The sequence below is a fragment of the Zalophus californianus genome, chromosome 2, assembly GCF_009762305.2.
Source record: "Zalophus californianus isolate mZalCal1 chromosome 2, mZalCal1.pri.v2, whole genome shotgun sequence".
In the NCBI taxonomy this organism is placed as follows: Eukaryota; Metazoa; Chordata; class Mammalia; order Carnivora; family Otariidae; genus Zalophus; species Zalophus californianus.
Genome location: NC_045596.1, coordinates 86498368 through 86510640, shown reverse-complemented (window position 1 = coordinate 86510640; position 12273 = coordinate 86498368). Strand labels below are relative to the sequence as shown.

Below are 12273 nucleotides of genomic sequence, written 5' to 3'. Positions count from 1 at the left end.
GGAAGCCTGCTTCTCCCTCTCCCACTCCCCCTGCTTGTGTTCCTTCTCTTGCTTTGTCTCTCTCTCTCTCTGTCAAGTAAATAAATAAAATCTTTAAAAAATATATATATATATAATCTTTGCAAAGACGTTTGTCTTTTAGTTGTAAGAGTCAGATTTTAAGTTAGAGTTATATTTTTCATGAATTTATGTATTCATTGTGCATATTAACATTTCACTGAGAAGCCAATTTTTATTACAGAACTTTAAGAGATTATTTAAAACAGGCCTCCTCTTTTAATTAAAACCATTTCACTTAGTTTTTGCAGAGAGCATGTCAACTTTTTTTGCCTCTTTCTGTAAAATTGCTACTATTTTTGCTTTCACTTTTAGACTGAATAACAGATATTTAATTTTCTTTAAAAGTTTTAATTTCTAATGAAAAAAATCTTTTTTACTGCTTTCTTCTGGATTCTCTCATTCTGATTTATTGTGAGAATTAAACTTCATATTGACTGGAGGTCATTGGTGATCTCAGAAGGTGGAGGAAGCTCATTTGAATTGAGATGGGGAAAGAATATGAAGTGGAGATACTTTTCTGGAAAGTGGATAAACAGAATTTCTTATGCCAATAGAAAAATCTGGTAAAAGGGACTTCCAGGAGCAATTTAACTCCACAACAAAGGAGCCATTATTATATGCTGGGCATGCTGCTACATCCTGCAAGGATACTAAATCTTAATTCCTGGGTGTTTGGCTCATTAACAATCCATTGGGTTGGTTGGGGTGAAATAAAGAACATGATAGGTTCACAAACATATAGGTACGGTACCAAGTGCCATTGTAGAAGTGAAAATGTAAGAAAAGAAAGGATAAATCACTTCTAGTTGTGTAAAATAGGAAAGGCCTCACGGAGGAAATAGCATTCGAAGAAGTTACCTATTTGTTGCTGTTGTTGTTCTATAAATCAGTGTCAAGGTAAAATCTTCACAAGGAGTTCTGTTCATGTCTTATGATGTTTGTGTATGTGTGTAATGCTTGTCTTCTACATTGGACGGTATCTAGAGCAGTGTCTGGCATAGAATAACCGCTCAATTTTATATCATTATAATAAAAATAATATGATAGTAAATATTAACCGTATGAGTGAAGTAGTGAATGCATATTTGCATTAATAAGTGGCCGTGAGCTCCTCAGGGGTGGTGGATGTTATCTTGCTCATCTTTGAACCTCGGCCTCGCTTTGGAGAGCGCGCGTCACTGTCAATTCGCTGGGCGTTTTGTTTTCTCTGATCGGTCTCCAGGGCGGGCCCGAGACGGGCTGGGGCGGGGATCTAACTCCAAGCCCCGGAAGGGAGTGATGGCTCCGGCCAGTAGGGGGCACCGGCGCGCAGCTGGGCCAGGGTCCCCCAGCGCCGCCCTGCGCGGAGCCCGACTGCCGTCGACGCCATGCGTGCGCTGCTGCCGCTCCTGCGCACCGGCTGGGCCTGGCGCGCGGGGTCCCCCGCAGCCGCCCGCTTGCCCCGGGGAAAGAGTGCAGGGCCGGGGCCGCACCGCGCCATGGCCTTCTACCGCACGGAGGAGCGCGGCCAGCCCTACTCCCCCGATTACCGCCTCTTCTTCAGTAAGTAGCTCGAGGGGCCCCCGGCGGGCGGCGCACCAGGGGGAGGCTCGGGGTGGGGCCTGTGCGGTCCGCGCGGCCTCCTCCCTCCTTCCTTCAGGCTTGCGGTGGTGGCGGAACAGGCCAGGCCACCTCCCCGCATGCGGGGGGCCCGCGCCGAGGCACCGGAGCTGCCAGCGAGGGGGCGGCGCACTGAGCCCCCGAACGCGGAGCGCAGAGACGCAGGGTGATGGGCGGCCGGCGGAGCCGCGCTGAGTCCCCCTGGGCGAGGCCAACCGCCCTCCCCCAGCGGCGGTAGACGCTCAGGGGCGCCCGCCGTCAGCGCGCGGCGGCCCCGCAGCCTTAGGCCAGGCCCTGCCGCGACTCAGGGTTCTGGTAAGTTCGTTGTGCGAGGGAAGGGCAGAGTCCGCTGCCGGCCGGCTCTCTCGGTGGGCGTAACCACGCTCCTCCTAGTGAGGGCCGCCTACAGTTGGAAAGGCGGGCAGAACTTTGGAGATGCCTAGTCCAGTGGATCTTTTTTGGGGGGGGGGGGATAGGGTTGGGGGGACTCTGGCGAAGGATCTCCCAGAAGCATGAATTTATATTCACAAGTGTGCACTTTGAATGCGATGCTCGATTAAGAGCCTAGTTGGCTCCGGCTAGCCCTGTCTTCTCACATTGAGCAAGCCCCAGAGGGCGAAGCGAATTGCCGGGCCCTGAGCTGGCCGGCTAAGTCAGAAAACGACCCAAGTCTCCGTTATTCTCATTTTTCTTTGCACCCACATATTTCACTGTGTAGGTGAAAATAGGGAGGTTGGTTGAGTTGCCTTCATGCCTCATTGACTTCCGAGCCGTGAGGGGGAGTAGTACCTTTTTTGTAAAGGCCTTGCCTTTCCGCCCGTCTCTAAAGAGCACCAGCTTTGGAAGCCTTCAGATCTAAGCTCGAATCCTGGGTTTTTTAGCTCTTAGCTCCGTGACCCCGGAGGAGTTTCTTAACCTGCTACGCCTTGTTTTTTCTTATCTGTAAAACAGGGCGGTAAGAATTTCGTGATAAAGTGTATATAAAATGATTAGTCACACAGTCTGCAATATAAATTATTATAAATAATATCTGTAATCATTATTGATATCTGTAATTTATAAAATGTTTACACGTATCTTACATGAACTTAGGGTCGAAGAGTATTTTATGGGAGAGAAAACTGAGTTAGTTTAGTTCTTGGATTATGATGCAACTGATACTAAAATAGCTATATTCTTCAAAATTGGTTGCTTTTTTTTGTTTTTCCTCTGTGCTGCATATTCTTTCCCATCCTTGCTTAGTCAAGATTCATCAGGTGGAGAGGAACCCTTAACAGGAAGTCCCAAATTTTGAGTGGATTGTGTTCCAAAAGGTTATGTATGATGTGATGATTTGGGGCACAGTTTTCTATAGAGTGTTATGAAATGGCAGTTAGGTTTTTGAGCAGATAAAAGCTTGTCTAAACGCATAACATGGTGAAAATATTCTAGATTTGCAGTAAGCACGGTAGTAATAGACCAAGAAAGTCAATAAATATTTATGAAGTGTGCTAGATACAGTTAGCCATGGCACTGAGGAGATTTGAGTTACGAGCCCTGCTCTCAAGAGAGTCATGATGTCAGTATAGGTAATTAGGGAAAAATATAAAAACACTGAAAAATATTTTACTTGAATGTTAACTGAGAAAACGTGGTCTCAAGGAGCCTGGGGCATATGGGATAGTTGACAGAGCATAGGCTTTGAAATGGACTCCTAGGCCTTCATCCTGACTCTGCCCTGTGCTCTCACTGTGTGTGATTTGGGCAGGTGATTCCTTCCATTTTTACAGGGCGTTTTTTTTTTAGCTGTGGTATAATACAGTTGACCCAGCAGTGATCTTCAAGGTTCTTCTTGGTGCTGATCTTCCTTGAAGGCATTGGATAAATAGTAGATATTTTAACATTCTCTACTGGGACAGGGCCTCTATAAGGTATTTCCAAGGCTATATTGGCCTTACGCTGTGGTTTCTTTCTTTAGCTACAAGTGTATTCAGACTCAACGATTTTTCTATAACTAGAATGCCAAAAATGTCTTTTTTTTCCACTGAGTTAGGATAAATGATAAAAAAGAAAAGAAAAGGTTTTACTGAGGTAAATGGGCAAGAACTGGAAGAGTGTGGTTTGGGAGAGGGGGCCAGGTGGTGAGATACTGAGTGGAAGGTATGTCAGGTTAAACAGTTCCTGATCTAAAACGCCAGGTGGCATCCTTGGCCCAGGACTGTTTGCTGCTTGCTGGCAAGGGTAGGGCAAAGTGAAAGGAAGCCCCTTTCGGGTAAGGGAGTAAGAGGAAAACAGTGAACAAATTGCTTCTTATAAAAATGGTCTCAAATTGGGTATTTTGAGCGTTGGCAGTGTCTACATGCAGTACTAGCGTGTAGTTTTACGTCACTTCAAAGAAAAACATGAGTGTAACACTACTTGGCTGAAAAGTGTTATTCAGCATTATTACAGTGGAATCATTTCCCACATTTCCAAATATATCCCAGTCCTCTAAAATACTACTGCACTGGGAGGTAGACCATTTTTGAGCTTCATTTCTGTAAATGGTTTCTCTGTACTGCCATTCAGAAGAATCAGAATAAATGATAGGTTTAATATTTTTTTTTTCCTTTTAATTAGTGTCAGACTTTGTAGAAACAGTACAGAAGTGAGACGGGATGATATGGGGGAAAGAACATCCTGGCAGGAATCATCAGTTCTTGGTACCAGCCCTGGCCCTTTATTAACTTTTTCTGTGGCCTTGACTGAGTCATTTAACTTACTTGTATCTCAATTTTATTACACCATGGAAAGAGGAGATGGGAATAGATGGTCATTTCCAAACTGTGCTGAGTTGAACACAAACATACCTTAGTATATTATTAGGTTTTCTTTAAACAAAGCACTTCATGGTTTAATAAATGAGCAGAACACTTCCCATTTTATCACCTTCTTGGAGAGTCACAGTGTGCATATTAAAGTTCTGGGAAATTCTGATATAAAGTAACTTGTCCTAAACTTCTGAACCCCAGAGCCCTTATTTTTCAGAACATTGGTTAACATCTTAGTGACTCTAGAGTTTCATGGAATTCAGCTGGGGAAGCACTGGGTGAGGTAATTTCTGAAACTTCCAAAAGCAAGTGTGTCAAAGAAACAGTTCTAGACTAGCAGTCAAAACACTTAGATTGTAGGCCTAGCTTGACTGTCTGGGGCATCAGTTGACATCCCTCAGCTCAATTTCTCCCATCTGCAAAATAGGGATAGTACTAATGATATTACAGAATTGCTGTGGCAGTTAAATGAGATCAGGTGTGTAAGATTATCAGTGTGTCACACGTGACACATGGTAAATATTTAATATATGTTATTTCTTTTTTCTTTTTGACTTCAAGACATAAGACCAAAATTCTTGTCATATTCTGTGAAGGGTGAAAATAACAGGAGAAGCAGATTCCCTGCTGAGTGAGGAGCCCCAGGCAGGGCTCAGTCTCACAACCCTGAGATCATGACCTGAGCCGAAATTAGGAGTCAGAGGCTCAACCAACTGAGCCACCCAGGCACCCCCCCCTAGGTCTTAGTTTTAATGGATATTGCTCTGCAGTCTTTTGATTGTGAAATCATAATGAGGTTAGACTTGTTTATGTGGGACCAAAGACAGCACTGCAAGTCAATATTCCTTGGATAGCCTGCATTTCTTTGTTTTGTTAATAACCTGAAAATTCATGGGCCACCTGGGTGGCTCAGTGGTTTGAGCCTCTGACTCTTGAAATCATTGATACTGGCTCAGGTCATGATCTCAGGGTCTTGAGATGGAGCCTTGCTTAAGATTGTCTCTCTGTCCCTCTGCCTTTCCCCTGCTTGCACACAATCTCACAAAAAAAAAAAAAAATTATTTTTGTTTTTTTATGTTTTCTCAAAGATGAGTAGAAGCTATGCTTTTCATAGTTTGCATTTTGTTACTATGGGATGGGTGACTGATTCACTTAGAGTCACTGTGCTGTAGGTAATTTATGTTGCTTTTATTTAGAATAAAAATGAATCATACAGTTCTTTAACAATGAATTTGTTTTATCATTCATAGGATATCATTTGAGGAGTAGGTGATGGGATGTGTCATTGACTCTACCATACATTTGGACTTAAGAAAATGTCCTGTGAATAATCCACACAATATGTGTTTGAGTCTTAAATATTTGTTCTTGTAACCTTTTTTTAAGTTGGCTTATATCATAGAATTTGAATTATATAGAGGTCATATAGAACATCATGGTTATTGTTTGAATATTGAATATTGAATATTGAAAAATTATTTGTATTTATTTGGTGCTTGTCATTGCTAAAGCTTCCAGTAAGAATCTCTATAAATGGTTTAGTAATAGTATACACCAGATAGCATACAGGTAGCTATTTGGTGTATACACATATTATCAAATACAGGTTTTGTACTCCATTCAACTTTCTCACTTGCTAATACCATTAATAAACTTTGGTCCTAATACAACTTGCTGTTATGAGAGAAAAACATAGGTAATTTACAAACTAATAGAATAAAATCTCATTTCAGTCTAGTTGAAGGGAAAGTTTTGACACAGTTTGGCCATGTCCAGTATATATTGATGGGCCTGAGACAATTCATTAGTTTATTATTTTTGACAAAGCAAAATACTGAGACAAAGTGGCAGGGTGACTACAGTTGTTTGTCTGATCTGCCGCTTAGTGAATATTCTATTAGAGTAATAGTAAGTGAATAAAAAAGGAGAATCCTAAAACAACAAATAAGGAGGACCCATCAGAGCTGGAGATTTCAAAATATTTATAGAACATAAAAAGTTGGAGGTATGGTTATTGATGAAACAGCTTGGAGGAAGTCCCAGCGTGTAAGTGTATGTGCTGAGGGGTGTATAGACTAAAAAGAAGCCAAACTGCTGTGCAGAACCTCGGAGTGGTTGTGGGTATGTGGACGTGAGAGCAGGAAGTGGAGGTTAACACAGGGGGGTTGATGTAAGTTTTATTATGGAATAGCACACAGGTGTTTTCATAGAGGCTTGGGACTTGTGGAATGGGCTGGTTGGTTTCTTCTACAGAAATTGAAGAAAGTGGAGGGACGTAGAACACCCCGCTGGTGTTGCTGCCCCAGCAGAGCCCTCTGCATTCTCACTTAGGAAGCCCCCAGTGTAATGGCCCACTTCTTACCCCTGTGTCTCCACGGGAAGCTGACCCTTCAACAAGCCTTTCCTGTGTACACATCAGTCTTTCTAGTCTCTTACTCTTAAATATCAACCAGATTGTCAAAGATCATCTTCAGTCAGGCTTTCACTCCTACTACTATTGCTGCTACTCTACCAAACTCTTTTGTCAAAAGGAGACTTGCATGTGACAAATACAATGATCAGTTTTAAGTTCTTACGTGAATGATCAACAGAACTTTTCACAGTCGATCTTTTGTCTTCCTTGAAACTTTTTTTTTTTTCTTTTTGTCTCTGGGACAACACTCTCTTTGATTTTGATGGCTTCTCCAGCAGTCTCCTTTGCTGGATCCTTGGATTTCTGAACTTTTGAAATGCCCCAGGGCTCAGTACTTAGCCCACATCTCTGTTCTCTTTCCAGGGCTAGGGTTGGCTAATGTTTCCCGTGTAGGGCCCCGATAGTAAATAGTAGGCTTTGCAGGCCGTAGGTTCTCTGCCACAACTACTTAACTCCGCCTTTGTAGCACAAAAGTAACCAGAGAGAGTAAAAGTATGAATATGGATTTGTTCCAAGAAAACTTTATTTACACAAATAAAAACAGGCCATGGGCCAAAGTTTGCTGACTGTAGCTGTTGCTCGAGGTGATCCGGTTCAGCCCCATGGCTTTAGATACCATCTGTGCCTCCCAGATTTGCAACAGCCTGAATCTCTCTCTCTTTTTTTTTTTATAAAGATTTTATTTATCTGACAGAAAGAGAGACAGGGAGAGAAGGAACACAGGCAGGGGGAGTGGGAGAGGGAGAAGCAGGCTTCCCACAGAGCAGGGAGCCCGATGCGGGGCTTGATCCCAGGACCCTGGGATCATGACCTGAGCCGAAGGCAGACGCTTAACTGACTGAGCCACCCAGGTGCCCGCAGCCTGAATCTCCACCTTCTTTAACTTGAGATTGACACATCCAGTAAACATATTCTCTCTTCCCACCTAAATGTCTCAGAGACATCTCAAGGTTAGCATTCCTCTGCCCACTGGGTTGTTTCTTTCTTTCCTCACATCTGTAACCAATAACTCAACAATCATTCTTGGTGCCTTTGTTACTCTTAACCCCACTTCTAATTCAGTACTTTCTCACTTCAGCTGTGCTTTTGAAATGTATCCAGAAGACAGTTACTTCTCTCCGCTTCCACCCTTGCCACTTTATCCATCTTCCACCTGACCAATTGTAGTAGCCTCCTGATTCTACCCCCTCCTGCCACCCTGATTCCCCTGTAGTCTGCTTTCCACACAGAAGTCACCTTGATCCTTTAAAATGTAAGTCAGATCATGTCCAGGCTCTGCTCCAAACTCCAGTGGCTTTTCATTTCGCTCAAAATAAATTTCAAATATTCACCACAGTATACAAGGTCCTGTGTGACTAATACTGGACTTCCTCCCTGAATCTGTCACCTGCCACGCTTCCTTTTGATCAGTGTGTTCCGGCCATCCTGGCCTCCTTGCACTGTTCCTCCCTAGACATCTGCTTCCTCACTTTATTTTGGTCTGTGCTGAAGTGTTACCTATCAGTGAGATCTTCCCTGACCTTTCCATTTGAATTTTGTCTCTTCCCTTATTCATTCCTTTCTTGCTCTCATTTCTTTTCCTTTATGGTGCGTATTGTACCCAATATAGTAAGAACATACTCTATACCTGCCCCCCCCACTAAAATATAAATTCCATAAGAACAGGGAATTTGTATACCCAGGACTTAATGTGTTCAGTAAATATTGAATGAATGAATTTAAGGAAATCTTATAAATTAAGTAGAAAAAAAGAAGTAGAAGAGAATTTGACTTTTAAAAAGTCCAGTGAGTGTCCTCTGAGATTTTAGAAGCTCTTGTATCCGTTAAAAAGGAAGAGGAAGCTATGAAGAAAACATAATCACAGGCATATTAAAATATTGCAATTGTAAAGACAAAGAACTCAGGAGAAGGTGTAGTGAGACAGATGGTGATCTGTTGTTTTAAGCCACCAGGTTTGTGATCATTTGTTATGGCAGTCCTGGAAAACTAATACAGAAAAGTTAGAATATAAGGTAAAGAAACCTACCAGAAAAGTTAGAATATAAGGTAAAGAAATCTACAGAAAGTAGAAAAAGATGTCAAAGAGATAGAAAAATGAGGTAGAGGAGACATGGAGGTTTAATCTAGGAAGTCCAATATTTGATTAACATGAGTGCCAGAAGGAATGGAGAGGTAATTATCAAAGAGATAGTAGAAGAGATCTAAGAATTTAAGGACCCTAGTGTTCTGAGTCCCAGACATACTGCAAAATCTCAGAAAACTGAGGCTTTTATAAAGAAGATCCTGAAAGTCTTGGGGCACAGGGCAGGGGAGGGAGGGAGAACAGGTCACCTTAAAGGAATGAGAATCAAACTGGTATTTGACTTATGAGCACAAAAGAATACTTAAAGCCTTCAAGATCCTGAGAGAAAATAACTTTCCTCCTAGAACTTACCCAGGCAACCATCAATCTAGGGTGAAGACCAAATAAGGACATTTCAGACATTTAAGGACTTGGGAAATTTACCTCATATGCATCCTTTCTTACAGAACACAAATTAGGGATATGCTCCTGCAAAACAAGAAAGTAAACCAAAAAAGATGAATGCATGGGATCCAGAAAACAGATCTGAGCTGGAGACCAAAGAAGCAAAGTCTTAGGATGCCAAAGAATCATCTCGTCCATGTTGCAGCAAGAGGATAGAGATTTCCAAAGGGAGCTGTTTGTGTGTAGAGAGAATTCCATAGTCTTTGTGGAATCTGTGAGACATTTGAATAATTTATAGAAATGATTATGACTGACAATGGAAGAAACATGATTAGAAGTACAAGTCAAAACAGAAGCTGAACAGGAGAAGAAATTTAATTATAACATTATACTTGGCTAAAAATCAATACATAGACAATGCTTTTCAAACTTACTTCAGTGTAAGAAGTGTTCGTGGGTCCTTGCTCAAAATCTAGGTATCCAGATTCCTCTTAAGATTCTGATTCCCTAGGTATGGGAGGTCCAGAGAACTGTTTAACATACACTCCAAGTTTTTCCTATCCTTAGAAAAATTTTGGAACTATACTAATAGGAAGAGCATAGAAAATTCAGTGTGATTATAGAACATTTATCCACCTTGAAATGAAAAAATAAAAGTGCAAAAGATAAAAAGGAGAGAGAAGGATGAGGGGACTGAAGTAAAAAGCCAGTTAGTACAGTCAAATATTGTATGTGTTTGGTGGAACAGGGACTAAAGCTATAAATTGTTAAGATTGGTCAGTAGAGAATTTGAGAGGAATAGGTTGGGGGTCAAATGAACTAAACTTATCTCTTAGAATTGGAATCAGTAGATAATCTCTAAAATTGATAAGGTAAAAACTAATCATACAAATATATTATTTGGAGAGATGTAGATAATCACTAGACCTCAGGTAAGTTAAAGAGGTGAAAAATTTTGCTCTGACAGTGGATCTGGATTGGAGAGAGGTGGAGATTGATAGAGGTTTTTAACCATGTACATAAATTGCTTTGTTTAAACAGCAAAACAGGTATTTTAAAAAGCAAATTGGTGGCAGCAACTTGGTTTCAAATCTAAAGACACGACCAGTCTGAGCTTCGAATAATGAGGTTCTGACTCAGGATTTATTACTGATTTATTCTGAGCCTCTGAGAAAGCGCTGTCTATACCGTGTGCTTCAGCTCTGTCGTCTTCATAGAGTGGTACATGTTGCTCCAGTGCTTGCCGCATATACCACATCTCTCTATGACTCGTATGTAAAATACAGATTACCCGTTTCATTTTGTAGAGGATCAGGATAAACAGCACTTATCTATACATCTACCTTTGGAGAGTCTTAACACTCTTTATATGGAGCATGCTAGCAATCTACCTTTGGAGAGTCTTAACACTCTTTATATGGAGCATACTAGCATACTAATAGCACTGACCCTAGAAAACTTAATGGGTTCTCATCCTGTCTTCACTAGATCAATGATTTGCTTGCTTTCTTTTTTTTTTATTATTATGTTACGTTAATCACCATACATTACATCATTATGTTTTTGATGTAGTGTTCCATGATTCGTTGTTTGCGTATAACACGCAGTGCTCCGTGCAGAACGTGCCCTCTTTCATACCCATCACCAGGCTAACCCATCCCCCCACCCCCCACTCCTCTAGAACCCTCAGTTTGTTTCTCAGAGTCCATAGTCTCTCATGGTTCGTCTCCCCTCTGATTTCCCCCCCTTCATTCTTCCCTTCCTGCTATCTTTTTTTTTTCTTTTTTTACATATAATGTATTATTTGTTTCAGAGGTACAGGTCTGTGATTCAACAGTCTTGCACAATTCACAGCACTCACCATAGCACATACTCTCCCCAGTGTCCATCACCCAGCCGTCCCATCCCTCCCACCCAATGATTAGCTTTCTGATTATGCCAAGAGGACTCCTTTGCCTTTATACTTACTGGATGATGCTGATGCGGATGATGTAGTACATGCCCTATCTGGGCTGTGGCCATACCTCACTTTTTAGCACTTTTGTATTCCGGCATCTACTACATTACCTTTTCAAACTAAATTACATATTGCTAATGGAAAAAAAATGAGAAAATTAAGTTTCAGAGAAATTGAGTGACTTTATCAAGCTCAGTAACTAGAAGTCAGGCAGGCTCTTGGTCTCTGTATTCATTGCTCTGTGTGAGTTTTTGGTATATTGCCCATCAAAGCTCATTATCTGACATCTAAAGCCATATTTATTTTTACTGTTGCAGATATAATTCTATTCTTTTTTCTTCATTAGTACATTTTTATCTATACAATTTTGTGACCCAGATGGCTTCTAGTAGGTATTGGTTATCTGAGTCAGACCATTCACTCACTAATACTCTTTTTACTTTCCAAGATGACAATTAGATAACAACTTAAACCCATGTATTGGCATTACCATAGTCTTTGAATATCATGTTTAGATCCCGATTTAAAGAGATAGCTACCTCAGCACACTTCATAAATCTTTAGCTTTTAGAGATCACAGCTTAGGCTGGTCCCATTTTTTCCTCAGGCTTGAGTAACATGCTTTCATCCTAAATCTTACTAAGTTTGTTGGGGCTTGTCTCCAGTTAACAAGAACATTGGAGCTTTAGAGAAATTTAACACCAAATCAATGTGTTAGAGGTATCATTTATTCTTAATTACAAAGGCAGGCCAACTATTCTGTCAAATTTCCTATACTTCCATAATTGTAATAATGAAGTTCCCTGGTTTACTCAGCTGCCGGAATTCTTAAAGCTGAGATTATTGTTAATTCCCATCACAGTGATAGGTCCCAAATGTAATAATTGACATAATCTTCCAAAGGATTGTATTTTTCTCAAAACTACGTTGTCTTTGTGACTTAAAGCTGAGAAAAGAATCACAGATTGGTGACTGTTCATTGGAACAA

General features: G+C 41.2%; 1 protein-coding gene across 5 annotated transcripts in view; it reads left to right on the top strand.

Annotated features, from left to right (window-relative positions):
* Nucleotides 1–1384: 1384 nt before the first annotated feature.
* The window catches only part of PPA2 (inorganic pyrophosphatase 2), an 83527-nt gene continuing 72638 nt past the window's right edge, over nt 1385–12273 (top strand). For 3 of the 5 annotated variants that reach the window (XR_003520735.2, XM_027598629.2, XM_027598630.2), the window contains exon 1: nt 1386–1602. Coding sequence is in view for 4 of the 5 variants with exons in the window: in XM_027598629.2 (XP_027454430.1) it covers nt 1428–1602 (175 nt within the window). In the remaining variant the exon portion in view is untranslated. Of the gene's footprint in view, nt 1603–12273 lie in introns of all 5 variants that reach the window. The other 2 variants (XM_027598631.2, XM_027598628.2) reach the window with 2 other exon arrangements.